The sequence below is a fragment of the Neoarius graeffei genome, chromosome 25 (genome assembly GCF_027579695.1).
Source record: "Neoarius graeffei isolate fNeoGra1 chromosome 25, fNeoGra1.pri, whole genome shotgun sequence".
Lineage (NCBI taxonomy): Eukaryota > Metazoa > Chordata > Actinopteri > Siluriformes > Ariidae > Neoarius > Neoarius graeffei.
In genome coordinates, this window is record NC_083593.1 from 7914300 (window position 1) to 7935971 (window position 21672).

Genomic DNA, 21672 nt, shown 5'->3' on the forward strand with positions numbered 1-21672 from the left:
AAAGTAAGTGAACCTTTGCTTTCAGTATCTGGTGTGACCCCCTTGTGCAGCAATAACTGCAACTAAACGTTTGCGGTAACTGTTGATCAGTCCTGCACACCGGCTTGGAGGAATTTTAGCCCGTTCCTCCGTACAGAACAGCTTCAACTCTGGGATGTTGGTGGGTTTCCTCACATGAACTGCTCGCTTCAGGTCCTTCCACAACATTTCCATTGGATTAAGGTCAGGACTTTGACTTGGCCATTCCAAAACATTAACTTTATTCTTCTTTAACCATTCTTTGGTAGAACGACTTGTGTGCTTAGGGTTGTTGTCTTGCTGCATGACCCACCTTCTCTTGAGATTCAGTTCATGGACAGATGTCCTGACATTTTCCTTTAGAATTCGCTGGTATAATTCAGAATTCATTGTTCCATCAATGATGGCAAGCCGTCCTGGCCCAGACGCAGCAAAACAGGCCCAAACCATGATACTACCACCACCATGTTTCACAGATGGGATAAGGTTCTTATGCTGGAATGCAGTGTTTTTCTTTCTCCAAACATAACGCTTCTCATTTAAACCAAAAAGTTCTATTTTGATCTCATCCATCCACAAAACATTTTTCCAATAGCCTTCTGGCTTGTCCACGTGATCTTTAGCAAACTGCAGACGAGCAGCAATGTTCTTTTTGGAGAGCAGTGGTTTTCTCCTTGCAACCCTGCCATGCAGTGCCGTATTAAGCCAATGCGGTGCCCCTGGGCACTATACCTCAAGTGCCCCCCCCGTGCGCACGTGTTCAGTAACCTCCACACACTCACAAACCTTGCCCTTTGCTGTCAAAAATAGTAGCATATACATAAACAATAGTACACATAAACAAGGTCATTCTTCCTCATTGAAAATGTATTAAGTAGGCTACATCAGCCCATCAAATTCACTGAAAACAACCAACGATATGCATGTAGGCATATTGAAATGTCTTGTTCAAAAATGAGCAGCATATATTTGTATGTCTCAATAAAAACCTTCAAAGCATCCATACTCTATTCTATCCATATTAAAATGTCTCAATTCAAAATGTGTATCAATTCAAACAGCATCAGCAATTTAAACAGCATCCATCTATATACAATACAGCATATTCAAAATGTGTCAATTCAAAATGTGTATCAATTAAAATAGCATCGATCTAGGCAACATATTCAAATGTCTCAGTCCAAAATATAAATTCAAATAACATCCAGTACGGCATATTCAGATGTAGCATCTCCCCGGCTAGTGCTAGCAGGGCCATCTCCCTCACTAGCATCGCTGATTTCACTAGCTTCGGCTTCAGCGCTGGTAGTGACAGCAGTTGTCGATGTTTTTATAAAAAAAACGATCTAACACTGGAACATTTTTAATTGCAGCTACACGCCTGGAATCTTTCTCTTTTTTTAATTTTCTCTTCGCACAACCACTCAATTGATGTCTGTCCATTTTTCATTTCTACCGCGTTTTTTAAAAAATTGACGCATTTCACCGTAGGTGGACTGGCTCAACTGACAGGTTGAGGAAAGGGGGGTTAATGGTCACATAAACACATTATTGTTGTTGTTCTTATGAAATTAGTGTTCATAATGAATTATATATGACTATTTAACAATGTCAAGTGTATAACCATTTTAAGTGTACAAACATTCATGAAAAATATTTTTAAAGTTTCTGTCATGTGGTGCCCCCCCACTGGCTGTGAGTGGTTAGTGCCCCTGGGCACTGTGCCGCAGGCCCATATAGTTAATCCGGCCTTGCTGCCATGCACACCATTGTTGTTCAGTGTTCTGCTGATGGTGGACTCATGAACATTAACATTAGCCAATGTGAGAGAGGCCTTCAGTTGCTTAGAAGTTACCCTGGGGTCCTTTGTGACCTCACCGACTATTACACGCCTTGCTCTTGGAGTGATCTTTGTAAGTCGACCACTCCTGGGGAGGGTAACAATGGTCTTGAATTTCCTCCATTTGTACACAATCTGTCTGACTGTGGATTGGTGGAGTCCAAACTCTTTAGAGATGGTTTTGTAACCTTTTCCAGCCTGGTGAGCATCAACAACGCTTTTTCTGAGGTCCTCAGAAATCTCCTTTGCTCGTGCCATGATACACTTCCACAAACATGTGTTGTGAAGATCAGACTTTGATAGATCCCTGTTCTTTAAATAAAACAGGGTGCCCACTCACACCTGATTGTCATCCCATTGGTTGAAAACACCTGACTCTAATTTCACCTTCAAATTAACTGCTTATCCTAGAGGTTCACATACTTTTGCCACTCACAGATATGCAATATTGGATCATTTTCCTCAATAAATAAATGACCGAGTATAATATTTTTGTCTTATTTGTTTAACTGGGTTCTCTTTATCTACTTTTAGGACTTGTGTGAAAATCTGATGATGTTTTAGGTCATATTTATGCAGGAATATAGAAAATTCTAAAGGGTTCACAAACTTTCAAGCACCACTGTGTGTGTGTGTGTATGTGTGTGTGTGTGTATATATATATATATATATATATATATATATATATATATATATATATATATAAAATATAAGAATAAAATCCCCCCAAGGGCTTCAGGACCATTACAGACAACAGGGCCTATTTGATTGGCTGCATTCAGCTGCCGAAGAGGGAAATTGAGTTGTCCCTGTAGCCCACAGGTAGCAATCATGCTGCTCTCCCAAGCACTTTCTTTTCCTATCTGTGTTCTGAAGACACTATTGAGCTTGCTGGTTATTAACAGTCTACAGACAGTAAGCAGAACAGCGGTGCGTGTTTGCATTCAGCCCTGAACCGCGCCGCACCGCACCGCACCACTTTCAACTTGAGTGAACCGAGCCATAAAAACATGCCATTCTCATCAGGGCTAAATGTGTTATGACGGGACGGCAGTTCAGTTTTAATGAACTGTTAATCGGCGTAATGACGGTCGTTCGCATTCGTTCTTGAGATACGTGATGAGCACTGAGATCTGTCATTGAGAAAGAGAGAGCGAGAACGATGTGAAAAGAGATACAGAAAGAACTTGACTCGTTAGTCAATATTCCTGTGAGAAAAAAGACAGGAAAGAGACATCACATGGTGATGGAGACAGAGAAAGAGAGAGAGAGAGAGACAAGGAACTAAATTCCCTCGGCAAATAATGGGCTTTGTTGTACCATTTAGATAACACTTTCCACAATAATCGAAAATATGCCGCCACTTGGACGACGCAGACGTGGAACCTTTACAAGAAAGTGCTGTGTGATGTTTTTTTATCAGAGTGAGTCATCCAATCAAATCAAAGTCGATGAGATTCTATTAACACAAATAACAAGCCTCTGTTTTCTGCTTAAACTGTAGCAAGGGCTCAAAGACGTCTGGTAGAAATGTGCTCGCAGGGCCCCAAGTCCTCTGTCTTTCAAAGGTTTATTTTCCGCGTCCTTATCAGATTATTTGCTGAAGATGACTTTTGTGGTACCGAGCGCAACAGCACCACCAATGTCCATAAGAAACAAGAGTCATCACGAGATGACATATCCCCTCCCCTACATGAAACCCCACTCCAAATTTTCTTAAGTTGAATTGGTTGCCATGGAAATATGGAAAACAAAAATCACAGAAATCCCAAAATGTCCAAAGGCACTTTAGTCACTTACCATAACTGTGAGGCTTCGTGAAAAAAAAATTCCTAATAGTTTTTGAGTTATGTTCTGGAAAATAAAATGTTTACGGACAGAGCGATAGCTACATCCCCCTGCGTTATATACCAGGGGGATAAAAAAACACAATAGAATAAAGAAGCAAGACTAGGGCTGATGGGCGGCACGGTGGTGTAGTGGTTAGCGCTGTCGCCTCACAGCAAGAAGGTCCGGGTTCGAGCCCCGTGGCCGGCGAGGGCCTTTCTGTGCGGAGTTTGCATGTTCTCCCCGTGTCCGCGTGGGTTTCCTCCGGGTGCTCCGGTTTCCCCCACAGTCCAAAGACATGCAGGTTAGGTTAACTGGTGACTCTAAATTGAGCGTAGGTGTGAATGTGAGTGTGAATGGTTGTCTGTGTCTATGTGTCAGCCCTGTGATGACCTGGCGACTTGTCCAGGGTGTACCCCGCCTTTCGCCCGTAGTCAGCTGGGATAGGCTCCAGCTCGCCTGCGACCCTGTAGAACAGGATAAAGCGGCTAGAGATGAGGAGATGAGATGAGACTAGGGCTGATTTCCTTCTAGCCCAATACTATAGGTTTATGAAGCACACATCATTCAAGTAAAGTACAAATTAAACGAAAGTACTTGACTACAGACGTTTCGACTTACCATGTTTAGCATTCAGACAAAACTGGGACTGCAAGGCGAACAAGTTGGCAAGTAGCACGCTTAAGTCTTTACACGTTTGCGTCACGTTCTCACAGACTTGCCCAGGGTTTTCCACAAGCGCCGGCTGCCGGCCAAACAGCCGACTACACAATTAAGTCTAGCCGGCTACTTTAATGACTCTAAATATTAATTTTCGATTTTAATAAAATTAAATGTTTATCTAACGGACTGACAATAATGTCAAACTGAACCGCACTCATTTAAGTTGTGATTCGCGCTGTTTGTACCGATAATAACCACAAATTCCCCGCCGACTTCGTTGATCAGGGGAGAGTAACTCATCCGCGGCCCCGACATGCGGTGTGTGCGCGCGCACTCGGCGGAGGCAGTAGTGTGTCGGGGCCGTCGGAGGGAACAGAAGCAGAGATAACGCTTATTTTGTCTGCGGTAAACAAGTCTTCTCTCGTTCAATTACGTGCTGGCATCAAAAGACACCGTTGGTTGTAAATGAAACCAAACTGAGTGGTTGGAGTGTATTTTCATACACAAATGGAGAAATGTTGGCTGAGTGTTTAATTGTGTAGCCCCACTGCAGACCGTTGTCGTTGTTAATTCATAGCATGCTCAGCTGCGTGAATGTGTCATGCACCGAAAATAAGAGATTTACAAGCCAGGAACGCCTCATGACGCAATACGCAAGAAAAGAAAGAAGATTTACTGCCATTTTACTTTGTATTTGAGTAAAGTGAACAAATAAATGGTCTGTGGAAAATACATTTAATCCTGGGAACTGCGTGCACAGGAGTTTATTTTGTGTTTACACCCCCCGGCTGGCTACTTATTTGTTATGGCTGGCTAGTATGAGCCTTAGTGGAAAGCCCTGCTTGCCTACATGGTTGTACAATAATATACATACATACATGCCAAAAAAGTTAAACACTAGATAGCAGCCAACCTGAAGCAGAGTCACATGATACAAGGCTGGCGTCACACTGAAAGTGGAATTGTATGTAATAAATCCTTATTTAGACAGTATTACTGAGGCATATGGTGTCCTTTGGAAGTGAAGTGAACCTCCCTTTCAGGCCCGGTCCCACAATATCGATAACTATAGCTATAAATAAATCAGTCCCCTGCAGGTTATGTGGTCGGTGCTCACACCAGACTGATAACGATCCCTATAGCCCAGGCCTGGGTTTATCCGTATCGGTGAGAATGCTTCTGGAGCACGGGCGATTGCTCTAAGACAACGAGGGAGGCTCAGCCTCCTCTAAAAATGACGAACATCGTGTAGGATGAATTGCGCTAGGCTTATGTTATAACCGACCTTATAACATTGCTATTTCAGATCCAGAATCATAGAAATATATGTGCTCAACCCACTACAGTGCGAAATCATTCCCTTATAACTTTAATGTGTGCGTGAGTTTGTCCCCCTCGTGACAGCGCGATGCAGCCCAGCCTCAGTGGACTTCAACGGCATTTGGGAGCGATGCGCTTTTCAATCTCAAAATGCAAGACGGTTATTGGACAAATACTGCGAAAATGCCCGCCTACGGACTCCGAGCCTCACATGGGAGGGACATGGCAGTTTCCGCGAGGAGACTGGTGATTGGTGAAAGCGGCCGGATATTTTCTTTGATTGACAGCTCGTTTCAACTATAGACAGGCAGCGGTGAATTTCAGTTCAGTGCCATGCGGATTCGCAAGTGCTGTGGTGTATTGTAAGAGATCAGCTTACATTTCGATTTCATTCATTACATACGGTTTCTACCAGCTTTTTTAGTTTGTATATATTTTCATTGTAAATAAAGTGTAAATATAGTGTTGTCAAGTTTGCTATCTTAGTTCCAGAAATTTCGTTTATTTGAGTGACTGAACTTGAACTTGAGGGTGCTAGTCAGCTAGCAAGAAAGCTGCGCACGGATGCCAAGCCTTGCTGATTTAATTTTGGCGAAGCCATTTGCCAGTCTTCCTTTCGAGGAAAAAATTAAAATTAAAGAGCAGGGTAGACCAACGCCTCAAATTGACTTGGTGAAAAAGGTAGGGAATAATACTCGTTCCTTTCAGCTCTCCCGGTACGAGAAAGTGAATTGGCTAACAGCAAGTGACCCACATCAACAACAGTAAATAGGCTACTTTAGTAATATGTCATGGATGGACCAAAAATATAGAATCTATTTAAAATGTTTATGCTGAGTATATTATATTGGAATGTATATTTCTCTGGATATGAATTAAACACAGCTACAATTTGGAAAACATTTTTAAACAAAAACACAGCCGAGAACATTTCACACTACAGACCTGGATTAAAAGTGAAGGGTTATCAAAATTGTCAATAATTCCTCTGCCAGAATTAACCATGCTAAGGAAGCTACTGTCAACAACTGGTTAAATGGTATAGAAATGGTGAAGGAGTTACTCTCCCAATAGATGCATTCATTTATCTTTATTATTTTTCTTCATTTCATTTTATTTTTTAATTCATAATTATTGTTATGAATTTTTTTTTTCTCTCTATTATACTGTAATACTCATTCTTTTAATACTGCAATTCGACTACTGCCTTATATGTAATTAAGCAAGGGCAATGTGTTGGTCAGGGATTGGGTGGGGGGTGGGGGGTGGGGTGGTTGATACGATGTTGTCGTATATGAGACTGTACATTCTTTTCAATACTCAATAAAAAATTCATTACAAAAAAAAATTGTCAATAAAACATTTCTCAGTCAAAATAAGTAAAATATAGGGAAAGTGTCATTGAATGAAATGTGTGGCACCCAGCTCTATGTTTGGCTCCCCAAGGTCAGTGCTTGTGCCTATTCCAGAACACTCTGCTGTTACTGCTGAGGTTCCTGACAAAGAGCTGCTTTCAATAATGATCAATTTTTAAACAACATGCCACAATTTTAAAATATAAAATGTTAAAATATACCCCCCCCAACACCACCATCATGTATATTGGACAGTAGGCTAATGGGCCAAAAGAACCTGTTATTTCACAGTTTGTGACGCTGCCAACAATCAGCCAGATCAGAGGCAAGAGTATGGGCAAAATTGATGCTTTTTCTTTTAAAATCTGGAAATATCGTAACCGACCAGCCTCTCCTGTTTGAAAGACTACCAGCCGCCACTGTTCTGGAGCCGTTTTTCCAGACCTGGACCTGATCTGATAAAACATCTGACCAATCAGGTAATTGTTTACATGTGACGTCGTCTGAGCACGTGCAATTTTTCCTCGGGTATCTTTGTACATCCTTGCTGCATCCTGAAGTCACGGAATACGGATTCACGGAAACTAAAAATATAATACAAATCACGGATCTTTTATTCATGGATATGTGATCTTTTCCGTGAAATAGCAATCATAAATTAATACACATATAAATGCAGGTAAGATATTTTATTTATGAACTTCAGCAGTTCAAACATTCAATTGTTTTAGACTTCTTAATTTTTAATCCGTGATGCATCATCCGTATGAAATCCATAACTGATCTGTAATATGCTGAAATGTCCGTGACCAATCCGTAAATTACTAGCATCCGTATTAAAATCCGTAACCACTCCATATTTTGTATCCTTTTTTTATTATATTTCTGTAATCCGTGACCTATCCGTATTATATCAGCCACTGGAGTGTGTGCATGGGTTGTTTTGAAGCCCAAGCTGCGCAGTATGACCCGGAATAATGTGCTACTACTTGGAAAAAACTTCCACGACTGTTCTTAAATTGCATGCATTTATTTCCCTGAGTGGCAGGACCAAGCGATATTATAGTGGGGATTATAGTTGTGGTGTGACTGCTCCAGACTGGAACTACATTCAGGCAGAGGGACAGTCAGACGTAGAGTTATACACTACCGTTCAAAAGTTTGGGGTCACCCAGACAATTTTGTGTTTTCCATGAAAAGTCGCACTTTTATTTACCACCATAAGTTGTAAAATGAATAGAAAATATAGTCAAGACATTTTTCTGGCCATTTTGAGCATTTAATCGACCCCACAAATGTGATGCTCCAGAAACTCAATCTGCTCAAAGGAAGGTCAGTTTTATAGCTTCTCTAAAGAGCTCAACTGTTTTCAGCTGTGCTAACATGATTGTACAAGGGTTTTCTAATCATCCATTAGCCTTCTGAGGCAATGAGCAAACACATTGTACCATTAGAACACTGGAGTGAGAGTTGCTGGAAATGGGCCTCTATACACCTATGGAGATATTGCACCGAAAACCAGACATTTGCAGCTAGAATAGTCATTTACCACATTAGCAATGTATAGAGTGGATTTCTGATTAGTTTAAACCAGGGCTTTGAACCGGTTCAAGGAACGAAAACTGGGAACTTTTTCTATTTCACATGGAACAGAAACGAAACCAGAAACTTTATTATTTTTTATGTTCCGGAACAGAAACGCTTATTAAAAATAATGGTAACCGGTTAATACCGGTTTTTATTTCGTTCCTCAAAGTTTCCGTAGCCTACAAATAAAAAAGTCATTCTTCTCCTGCGCAAGTTTCTATGACCCGCTGGGGTTCACTTCCTGTGTGACGTTCGCTGACTGAATGGAGAGAGCGGGAGGGTGGACTACTATCACGTCTCCACATCTTAAATAAGAGGTAAATATTGCAGTCTATCGTTATTCAAAAACGTCAATTTCAAACACGATATCAATATATTTGTCCACGTTAATGAGAGGCTCGCGAACATTAAATGACGTTAACCTCTGTTAGCCTATCAATGCATACAGGGCTTTCCACTAAGGCTCATACTAGCCAGCCATGACAAATAAGTAGCCAGCTTGGGGGGGGTGTTAAACACAAAATAAACTCCGCCGATTGCGCGCACGCACACACTACTGCCTCCGCCGAGTGCGCGCGTGCGAACACCGCATGTCGGGGCCGCGGATCAGCGAAGTCGGCAGGGAATTTGTGGTTATTATCGGTACAAACAGCGCGAATCACAACTTAAATGAGTGCGGTTCAGTTTGACATTATTGTCAGTCCGTTAGATAAACATTTAATTTTATTAAAATCGAAAATTAATATTTAGAACCTGTGGGCTACAAAAATAATAGTCATTAAAGTAGCCGGCTGGACTTAATTGTGTGCCGGCTGTATGGCTGGCAGCCGGTGCTTGTGGAAAGCCCTGTATAGGGCCTGACTAGCCTTTGGTAACACACTAAACGAATTCTCTTTCATTTTTGGCACTTTTTCTGTTTGTGTAGATGGGAAGACATACTGAGAATCCAAATCGCCAACATTTGAAATAATAATTGTTTTGAATTATTTCTTGTCTTATTTAATGAAGGTTGTAATAGAATTAGCCTACATTTGGCTTAAGCTGGATGAGACAGAGACATAATTTTATAGCCATTTGTTAAACAGCTGACAGGGAACATAATTAACCGTTCCGGGAACGAAATTTTTTCGTTCTAACCGGTTCGGGAACGTCTATTTAATGGTGGAACCCCAAACCGGAAACGTTAAAATTCCGTTTCTGTTCGGAACGAACCAATAGGAAAAAAATTCTGGTTCAAAGCCCTAGTTTAAAGTGATCTTCATTGAAAAGAACAGTGCTTTTCTTTCAAAAATAAGGACATTTCAAAGTGACCCCAAACTTTTGAACGGTAGTGTAGTTACTGTATCAGTGTTGTGGAACCAGGTCCTGTTTTGGTTGCATCATTAGCCCATCGTTAGCAAAACACAAAATGTGTTTATAAAATGAATATCTTTAGAATTGCTCTAAAAAAAGACCTTCACCACCACCAGATATTCTTTTTCGCTTCTAAATTTAAAACATTACTCTCCAACAGAAATTGCTCCAAAATCAGAAGACTCTCCTTTCTCTTTAGTTTGCACAATATGCCCTCTTTTTGTCCGTTTCTCTCGGTCCCGAGTGAGTCTGTTATGAGTAGCTTCGTGTCAGACGAAAGAGCTCAGTGTCAGCACCGTCTGAGTCTTAATGATGTCTCGAGAAACAGACAAAAAAACATAAACGTCATCATGTTAACCGCACGGTCGCAGTCCGACGCTAGCTTTACGAGCATCTTAGTTTAAAGAAGGCTGCAGAGAAATTCCACTCTCATTATGGGTGGGGTGGATTGATTGTAAAACCCTTAATTGTTCGTAACAGGCCAATTTTCCGACAGCGTGTAACACTCGTGGGAGCGTGTCGTGCGAGTGTGTGTGTGCTGTACGGTACGTTCGTCTGATTTCTTCCCGAGGTAAAACTGAATTTATTTGACCGTGTGGATTTTTTTTTTTCTTTTCTTAAGCAAGACACTTTTCACAAATGGACTTTTCACGGAGACGGTACTGACCGGAGGTCTCGTCGACGCGCTCCTCCACCGTGTGCTCCTTCTGGGGCACCCACTCGCTGTTGCACTTGAAGTAGATCTGCGTGGCGGGCGTGGCCTTGCAGTAGAGATTGACTGGTTTGTTTTTGACAATGTAGGCCTCCTCGGGCTCCATCAGGAAGTGGGGGAGGGGCTCGGGAGGGTCCGAAGGAAAGGTCTCGGGAAGCTCGCCCAATCCCAAGTAGTCATCCTCTGTTGGAAAGAGAGGGAGGGAGAGAAAGAGAGAGATAAGGATCAGCTTTATAAACTTGATACATACATTACAGAGCAACATCACAGCTCATTTATCATTGAGGCGAATGTTTATACAAGCAGGTTTGGCAAAGAGATGCTTTGGGACAGCTTCCACATTGGCTCCAAGCTCCCGCTCTCTCCACCCTGAACCGCAGCTACCGTTAGCACTTTGAAACCAGTAGCAGTGACAGCGTTGGCTGTTAAGAAATGAAATGTGCACCTTTTTATATTTCCCCCAAACCAGGCCGCTTGCGGTTTGGAGCCCGGTTTTCTTTCACAGCCAGTCTAAGGGCTTCTGGTGTGCTTAATTCCACAGATATTTGGGCTGCAGATGGTTAAGCCCCCTGTAATTATGAGACTCTTTCATCAGCATGCCTCTCTCTGTCAGGCTGCTGTCTGGTCCCATCAAACGCACACCTATATTTATCAGCCCATTTACAAAATGAATCTCTGGCACCGGATGTCCAAAGAACCTCTCAAAATTCCCTCTCGAGCATGGAACACTAGCCAAAGGCTTAGTCCCACTTGAATATGGCACACACACACAAGGATGGCCCTCTAGGTTTGTCAGCTCGGCTCAATATCCGGCCTTTGACTCTGCAGACGGGGGAGGAAACCCATTTGCAGAGCCCATTTGTCACCTCTGCTCCGTTTTCTATTCCTAACACCCAACTGCTAGACATCAATTATTTACCCCCAATAGGAATGAATCTGGAGAGAAGGCGCATCACTTCCTACGGCAAAAAGGTTAAATCACCACATTGGCGATTCTTCCCCTCGACATGGTTTTCGACCTGCTTTCCAGTGCTCGAGTTTTCTATGTCTTAACAAATTTTGCTGGGGCAGGAAGACAATATCGCATCAAAAGGGCCTCTGATGTCACAGCCCTGCCTGTGTGTGAGTATCTATTCAGCATGAGTCGTTGTGTGCTGTGGGAAAAGCAGAGAGGCTGGAAGAAGAGTGCATAAGATGCAAAGGAAAAGGTGGAAGGAATGCAGGAAAGTCGAGGCTGCTCCGAGCACAGAGTCTGCCTTTTATCGCATCTTGCTCGGGGATCACACCTGCGCTGTCATCAGCCTCTAGTCATCCGCTAATTGAAGAGGAGCCGTAAACTCTAGCTGACCCCTGGACTGCGGCTTCATAGTCGCCTTAGGGTTTGTGTGTATAACAGTGAATCGAACAGGAACAAGAAAGAGCCTTGTATATACCCAAATATATATCTTGCAGCAATATAATATCTATCCTTAACCTCCTAAGGCCCAAGCTGTTTTTTTTACATGCATTTTTTATTTCTCTTTGCTATTTGGGCTTATTAGAACCTGATTAGAATAAAAACTAAGCATCATCTTTTGATAAGATGTACTTTTAGAGAAAAAGTATGTCCACATATGTGGATTCTTGTTCCGAATTTCCATAAAGTGCTGTCCACGCATGTGACCGCTAAGCCCTAGGAGGTTAAAGGAATTATAACCCTTATATTAAAGTGTCATTCCACCATTGGATGTATTTTTTTGGCATAAAATACAATATATTTTATGACAACATGACTAGACAGAGAAATCTTTTAGCTTCAAAATGATATATCAAACATAATTTTTTGACAACGACAAGTATATTAATTTTGCGACCAAAGTCACCTACCCTTTTAATTTCCGCGCGGTAGTGAAACGTGATGTCATCGGCAGGTTCCCCTTCTTGTGTACCACGTCACGTGTGACGTGGCACAGATTATCAGCAATGGCGGATAGAACGCGATTGTCAGCTTCGGAAAAGAAGCGAAGGAAAATAGCAAGTGATGCCCAAAGGAGACGGTCGATGGTGAATATCAGCACAGCAATCGACAAGTGGAAATCGCGTTCTATCCGCCATTGCTGATAATCTGTGCACAAGAAGGGGAACCTGCCGATGACATCACGTTTCACTACCGCGCGGAAATTAAAAGGGTAGGTGACTTTGGTCGCAAAATTAATATACTTGTCGTTGTCAACAAATTATGTTTGATATATCATTTTGAAGCTAAAAGATTTCTCTGTCTAGTCATGTTGTCATAAAATATATTGTATTTTATGCCAAAGAATACATCCAATGGTGGAATGGCACTTTAAAGCGTATAATGGAAATCTAAATGCAGAGGCTGAATAAAACTCCAGTCTTCAGTCAAAATTATTCGAAAACTAAGCTCTAAAGCTGATTAATTTGTTTTTCTGAGATATTTCTATGGTATACCACTATAGTTCTATGCGCAAGTAACCAGAACTACTTTTTGGTCGCATTTTTTCAGTTTTGGAAATTTGGATAAACCACATAAGAACAGCTTAGAGCAGGTCGCGTCCCGTCGTACAGCAGAACTCAACAGCCGCCGGTAGAATTTTAGAGTATTATTCGTGGGTTAACCACAAGCAGATCCTTGGTTTTATTTATAGCTACAGGGAAACATGTGGAAGTTCTTGTTCATGGTTATCGCACATGTGTTAAAGATAGAGATAAAGTTAGAAAAGTGCTGGAGTATTGCTTTACTGGATATACAGATCTGACAGAGTTACAGCTATTTAGTTTGTAGTAGCTGTGATTTTTGCTTTCCTGTCATATTGTCTTCATTTTTCATTTTACTAAGTGTGCTACAGTATTCTTAAATAAATAAATAAATAAATAGTACACGTGCGCTTCCAAAACAGATGACATGGGTCAGCGAAAATATTACAGACACGACTGAACATCCTGCTGGGTTTCGGGTTTACCGAAACACACAAGATAGGGTTGGGGAAAATCGGATTTCCCGATGACTGAGAATGGGAAGGGGTATCGGTATCTGGGAAATGCAAGTGCGTGTTTTATCAAATTCACGCTCTGGTGCAGCTATTAGCCCTGGACCAGAACCATGACCCAGTGAAACAGCTGGATTTATCAGCCAATCTTTAAACTCAGACCGATAAACATACAGGCAGACAAAACACACAGAAATATGCAAGGGTTTAAAGACATGAACACAAAACACACACACACACACACACACATAACCTCTTCACCTCAGTACTGATCTCAAACACTATCTTTGTTGATTTCTGTGTAAATCCACAGATTTATATATTAGACACCGAAATAGCGGGCGACACGGTGGTGTAGTGGTTATCGCTGTCGCTTCACAGCAAGAAGGTCCGGGTTCGAGCCCCGTGGCCGGCGAGGGCCTTTCTGTGCGGAGTTTGCATGTTCTCCCCGTGTCCACGTGGGTTTCCTCCCTCCGGGTGCTCCGGTTTCCCCCACAGTCCAAAGACATGCAGGTTAGGTTAACTGGTGACTCTAAATTGACCGTAGGTGTGAATGTGAGTGTGAATGGTTGTCTGTGTCTATGTGTCAGCCCTGTGATGACCTGGCGACTTGTCCAGGGTGTACCCCGCCTTTCGCCCGTAGTCAGCTGGGATAGGCTCCAGCTCGCCTGCGACCCTGTAGAACAGGATAAAGTGGCTACAGATAATGAGATGAGATGAGATGAGATGAGACACCGAAATAGCACTTGATGTTCTACATTCAGCGTTTTCCCCCAAAATATTCAGATATACTATAAAACTCGTTTTTCTGTCTAATTAAATGCCAAGACAAAACATTTCCTCAGTAAGTGTGTTCCACATCTAAATAAAAAAAGAATAATTAGCTAATTTGCTAGCCAGCTAGCCGATTTTCTTTATAAACGCTACCTGACGTTAGCTTGTGTATGTATTGCCTAGCATTGCTTGAACATCCACGAGCTAACGTAGTTAGCCTGATGTTTGCTTGTGTGAACTGTCTCGTGGTACTTGCTAGCCACTTTTCCTTGGAAGCATTGGAAGTTAGCTTGTGTAGCACTACTTGATTATTTGTTAGCTGAGTTAGCTCGTCAGTTTAATCAAGCAAGCTAGTTAGTTAACTGAGTGAAAAGAGCAGCGAAGTGAAATGTCTCATCAAGATTTTTATTTCACATGTTTAATATCGGGCGGCACGGTGGTGTAGTGGTTAGCGCTGTCGCCTCACAGCAAGAAGGTCTGGGTTCGAGCCCCAGGGCCGGCGAGGGCCTTTCTGTGTGGAGTTTGCATGTTCTCCCCGTGTCCGCGTGGGTTTCCTCCGGGTGCTCCGGTTTCCCCCACAGTCCAAAGACATGCAGGTTAGGTTAACTGGTGACTCTAAATTGAGCGTAGGTGTGAATGTGAGTGTGAATGGTTGTCTGTGTCTATGTGTCAGCCCTGTGATGACCTGGCGACTTGTCCAGGGTGTACCCCGCCTTTCGCCCGTAGTCAGCTGGGATAGGCTCCAGCTCGCCTGCGACCCTGTAGAAGGATAAAGCGGCTAGAGATAATGAGATGAGATGAGATGTTTAATATCAACACCACGTCCTTATTGAGTGTCCTTTCCTCAGCATTACTCCGATAAAAACGCCAACATTTTATAGCCACATCCTAGACTTTAACCTAGAAATGCCCTTCAAAAAGCCCCCAGAACACTTATTTTTCTCTCTATCCCTTGCTCTACCATTTCTTCCCAATCATTTAACTGGATCAGAGATCAGACAGCAGCATGAAAGGATCCTGTGTGCACTCGCAATCGCCAGCTACCCCGAAGTCAAAATATGATTTAGACATAAACATGTTCCCCTAAAAAAGGAAGAATCCAAATATTTTCCAACCTGCCAAGCTTCACTCGCTTTAATGTCAGACTACGCTAGGTCCGACTTACCACTCAAAAATCTTAAAAGGAGCCAAGCGGATTGGATAAATCTGGGTCGGCTAACAGTTCATTAGTGACGGTTCATTAGTGACTCGGCAAAAATTTTCAGATGAAGATGGTGAAAACCTCGCTCTCCTCATCTCATCTCATCTCATCTCATCTCATTATCTCTAGCCGCTTTATCCTTCTACAGGGTCGCAGGCAAGCTGGAGCCTATCCCAGCTGACTACGGGCGAAAGGCGGGGTACACCCTGGACAAGTCGCCAGGTCATCACAGGGCTGACACATAGACACAGACAACCATTCACACTCACATTCACACCTACGGTCAATTTAGAGTCACCAGTTAACCTAACCTGCATGTCTTTGGACTGTGGGGGAAACCGGAGCACCCGGAGGAAACCCACGCGGACACGGGGAGAACATGCAAACTCCACACAGAAAGGCCCTCGCCGGCCACGGGGCTCGAACCCGGACCTTCTTGCTATGAGGCGACAGCGCTAACCACTACACCACCGTGCCGCCCGAAAGGTGTTATATTTAAGTATAAAATAAAACACTACAAATAATTTGTATCCATTTGTTAAGTTAGCTAAACAATTTATTGTTCAAACATGACCTGATGTTAGCTTGTGTATTGTTTAGCATTTCTAACATTCATTAGCTAGTTAAGGTTAGCTAGCTGCATTTTTCCTTCGTGTTTCCTATTACCTGACTGTAACTTACAGTGGTATGCAAAAGTTTGGGCACCCCTGGTCAAAATTGCTGTTACTGTGAACAGTTAAGCAAGTTGAAGATGAAATGATCTCCAAAAGGCATAAAGTTAAAGATGACTCATTCCTTTTATATTTTAAGCAAAAACAATTTTTTATTTTCATCTTTTACATTTTCAAAATGACAAAAAAGGAAAAGGGCCCGAAGCAAAAGTTTGGGCACCGTCTATGGTTAGTACCTACTGTAGTAACACCCCCTTTGGCAAGTATCACAGCTTGTAAACACTTTTTGTAGCCAGTGAATAATCTTTCAGTTCTTACCTGGGGGATTTTCACACATTCGTCCTTGCAAAAGGCTTCCAGTTCTACAAGTTTCTTGGGCTGTCTTGCATGCGCTGCTCTTTTGAGATCTATCCACAGATTTTCAATGATGTTTAGGTCAGGGGACTGTGAGGGCCCGGGCAAAACCTTCAGCTTGTGCCTCTTGAGGGATTCCATTGTAGATTTTGAGGTGTGTTTTGGATCATCATCTTATTGTAGGACCTGTCCTCTTTTTAACTTCAACTTTTTTACAGATGGTGTGATGTTTGCTTCCAGAATTTGCTGGTATTTATTCGAATCCATGCTTCCCTCGACCAATGAAATGTGCCCTGTGCCACTGGCTGCAACACGACCCCAAAGCATGATCGATCCACACCCATGCTTCAGAGTTGGAGAGGTGTTCTTTCCCTGGCATTTGGTACCCTTTTTTCTCCAAGCATACCTTTGGACATTGTAGCCAAAAAGTTCTATTTTGATTTTATCAGTCCACAGGACTTGTTTCCAAAATGCATCAGGCTTATTTAGATGTTCATTTGCAAACTTCAGACGCTGAATTTTGTGGCTAGCATGCAGGAACGGTTTTCTTCTGATGACTCTCCCATGAAGGTCATATTTGTTCAGGTGTCGCTGCATAGTAGAACAGTGCACCACCGCTCCAGGGTCTGCTAAATCTTTCTGAAGGTCTTTTGCAGTCAAACAGGGGTTTTTATTTGCCTTTCTAGCAATCCAACGAGCAGTTCTTTCAGAAAGTTTTCTTCATCTTCCAGACCTCACCTTGATCTCCACTCTTTCTGTTAACTGCCATTTCTTAATAACATTACAATCTGAGGAAACGGCTACCTGAAAACACTTTGCTATGTTCTTGTAGCCTTCTCCTGCTTTGTGAGCATCAATTATTTTATTATTCAGAATGCAAGGGAGTTGCTTAGAGGAGCCCATGGCTGTTGATTTTAGGGACAAGTTTGAGGAGTCAGAGAATTTATACAGCTTTGAAATCTGCATCATCTGACCTTTCCTAATAAAGAATTTGAACAAGCCACAGCTCAATAAGCTAATTAAGGTCTGGAACCTTGGTAAAAGTTACCTGAGAACTCAAATGTACTGGGGTGCCCAAACTTTCACATGGTGTTCCTTTTCTTTTTTCACTCTCCGATTGTACGAAACAAAAATAATACGCAAATCTTGCAGGAAATGCTGAAAAGAAACGTATTGTCTTTACTGTACCTTTATGCCTTTTGGTGATCAGTTCACCTTCTGCTCACTTAGCTATTCACAGTAACAGACATTTTCAGAAAGGGTGCCCAAACTTTTGCACGCCACTGTATGTGTGTATTGTCTAGCGTGAGGTGAATACTCATTATCCAAGATCATATAAGTGAGCTATTTAATTTTCTTTGCTAAATTTACCTGAGCGCTAACTCATGCTAGGTTGCCACACTTTGACGGGATGCTCTGGGACAGACCTGGGCATTTTCCGGCCCGCGGGCCACATCCGGCCCTTTGGTTCATTTTGACCGGCCCGCGTAAGGTTAATTAGAAATTACAAAATAAACGTATTTTCTAATTTTACCTCATGCATGGACTGAATGTGCATTGCTTTTATTTTGAAGTTGTGTTCAACAAAAACGCAATGCGCGCGACATGAACATGACATGAAATCCCACGAAACCTAATCCCGCGATAACTACTTCCGTAATTTGTCCAGACCAACCACAAACTTGTACGTCATCCTTCAAACGGTCCAGCCAATCACATAGTGTGACGTCACCAGCAGGCGCCGGAGCCCGAGCCGATCTGTAGATCTGATACCTACACCGAATCGACTGATGATCATCTGTCAGCTGTGCTTCGCATCTCCACCTCAGACATTCAACCTGACTCTGATGCACTCGTTAAAGACCAACAGAGACTAGATTTCTCTCACTGAACAAATAAAAAACACCAAATGAGGTGATTAGACTAGAAATGTGGGCATCATTATTATAATATGATGTATCTTGTTTGATATTTGGAGTAGAAAGACAATATTGTGATGTCTTTATTGTGTTTTGGGCTGAATGTGACTGAAAAAAAAAGGTACAAACGTTCACATTTTGTTAACCATTGTTTTGGGAAATTTGATTGAATAAATTACATATTTTTTTTGTAAGGCAACCTCGTTTTTTCCATACTCTTACCAGTCTTAGCAGCTTGTAAAAACAATGATATTTATTGCTTTATATAAAGAAATACAATTAATATTATGCAGAATTTAGTTCAGCCTTTTGGTCCGGCCCTCCACAAAATGTTCTGTTTCTCATGTGGCCCCATGGAAAAAATAATTGCCCACCCCTGCTCTGGGATGTAATTCGAGTGGGACGTGTTATCATGAAAGCCATCTTGGAACAGTTGTCTAGTGTCTATTGCTTAGCGTTGCTTGAACCTTCATTACCGAAGTTAGCTCGCTAATTTTCTTTTGAAACATTACCTGCCATTAGCTTGTTTACGTACTATCTAGAGTTACTTGAATATCCATTAGCTAAGTAAGCTAGTCCATTTTCGTTTCACAAAAGGTTAACCCAAAAAAATTAAATAAACTTACAAAATATAAACTTTAACATGTTGTAAGTTAGTTTAATCTTTTTTTTTTTTTGAGCGGATTTTCAGCCAAATTATAATTAATGTAGCTCCCTGTGCACAGTGAGAATACGGTAATGCGTCGACCTGATTTTCGATGGCTTTTGCGACCGTACGATGTCTGTGTACCACCACAAGGAACCTGATTATAAGTGCAAGGCAACGTATCTCATGAACACTTGACCACCAGACAACAAAATTTGTATCTTTATTACATAAGATAGATGGGTTTTTGGCGGCACGGTGGTGTAGTGGTTAGCGCTGTCGCCTCACAGCAAGAAGGTCCTGGGTTCGAGCCCCGGGGCCGGCGAGGGCCTTTCTGTGCGGAGTTTGCATGTTCTCCCCGTGTCCGCGTGGGTTTCCTCCGGGTGCTCCGGTTTCCCCCACAGTCCAAAGACATGCAGGTTAGGTTAACTGGTGACTCTAAATTGACCGTAGGTGTGAATGTGAGTGTGAATGGTTGTCTATGTGTCAGCCCTGCGATGACCTGGCGACTTGTCCAGGGTGTACCCCGCCTTTCGCCCGTAGTCAGCTGGGATAGGCTCCAGCTTGCCTGCGACCCTGTAGGACAGGATAAAGCGGCTAGAGATAATGAGATGAGATGAGATGGGTTTTTATCCAGCGCCTCTTTTTTATTTTATTTTCTTTTTAAAAAAATTATGTAGGATTATTTATTTATACATTTTACGGAAAATATCGATGATTTTTTTTTCTGTATCTTTGCGTTGTGTGTTTTTTTTTTACCTAAATGATTTCTTACTCTTCACACTCATGTAAACATAATTATTGTACAGTTAACTAGCAATGATGAGCATCTTTCCTTAGTGTTTAGATAACCTAAAACTACCGCGAATCGATATCGAGTCGTCCTTATGTCTGATAATATTCGATCGTAACTACTGTATGTAGTAATGATGAAAAGTTAAAGCGCTGGTTCACTGCTGTCCACCAGGCATCCAACAGAGTCACACCATAATCAATGCCGTGATGCTGTTTCTGGTGCATGGCGTGTGGCGTCAAATAAAGGAATAAATATGTATTCGTAACTTCATTGTGTATCTCATTATTGGTATCACGATAACGTCACAAAACAACGCAGCAATTTATTGAGGTGAAATACACGACATCATTCGATGGTTCATCCATGGTGCACTAATATTATAATTCTATTCAGGTTGAATTTATGCCCTGGCAAATATTTTGGTCATGCACTCACCAGGAGTGCCGCTTTTAGTCACTGCCTAAATATACAGTCGTGTGAAAAAGAAAGTACACCCTCTTCCAGTTACATGGTTTTACCAATCAAGACATGACATAAAACATCATCTGATCCTTACCGGGTCCTAAAATTATGCAAATCTAACCTCAGGTGTAAAGCAACACACAACAGATTCCACTGTGTCATTATTTATTTAACAAAAATTAAGTGAAAATGCAGAATGCATGTGTGAAAAAGTAAGTACACCCCATGATTCAATAGCTTGTAGAACCACCAATAACTTGAAGCAATCGTTTTCTGTATGATTTTATCAGTCTCTCACATCGTTGTGGAGGAATGTTGGCCCGCTCTTCTTTACAACATTGCTTCAGTTCATTCATGTTTGAGGGCATTTGTTTATGCACAGCTCTCTTAAGGTCCCGCCACAGCATTTTCAATTGGGTTGAGGTCTGGACTTTGACTTGGCCTTTCCAACACCTTGATTTTTTTCTTTTTCAGCCATTCTGCTGTAGATTTGCTGGTATGCTTGGGATCATTGTCCTGCTGCATGACCCAATTGCGGCCAAGCTTTAGCTGTTGAACAGATGGCCTCACATTTGCCTCTAGAATACTTTGGTATGCAAAGGAGTTTGTGGTTGACTCAGTGACTACAAGGTGCCCAGGCCCTGTGGCTGCAAAACAAGCCCAAATCATCACCCCTCCACCACCGTGCTTGATGGTTGGTATGAGGTGTTTGTGCTGTGATATGCTGTGTTTGGTTTTCGCCAAACATAGCGCTATGCATTATGGCCAAACATTTCCACTTTGGTCTCATCTGCCCAAAGGACATTGTTCCAGAAGGCTTGTGGCTTGTTCAGATGCATCTTTGCAAACCTAAGCCATGCTGCCATGTTCTTTTTAGATAGAAGAGGCTTTCTTCTGGCAACCCTTCCAAACAAGCCATACTTGCGCAGTCTTTTTCTAATTGTACTTGTCATGAACTTTAACATTTAACATGCTAACTGTGGCCTGTAGAGTCCTAGATTACCCCTTTTCCACCAAATCAGTTCCAGGGCTGGTTCGGGGCCAGTGCTGGTGCTGGTTCACAACTCGTTCAACTTGCGAGCCAGCTGAGAACCAGTTTGTTTTTCCATAGCTCGTGGTGCTAAGGTAGGGTGACCACCTGCTCATAAGCCCAAGGGGGGACAAGGGGTATGTTTTTGAGGGAC

General features: G+C 42.2%; 1 protein-coding gene across 2 annotated transcripts in view; it reads right to left on the reverse strand.

Moving 5' to 3' along the window:
* The window catches only part of unc5cb (unc-5 netrin receptor Cb), a 273678-nt gene that overhangs the window by 142809 nt on the left and 109197 nt on the right, over window positions 1-21672 (reverse strand). For both annotated transcript variants that reach the window (XM_060909499.1, XM_060909500.1), the window contains exon 2: window positions 10631-10858. In XM_060909499.1, coding sequence (XP_060765482.1) covers window positions 10631-10858 — 228 coding nt within the window. The remainder of the gene's footprint in view (window positions 1-10630; window positions 10859-21672) is intronic.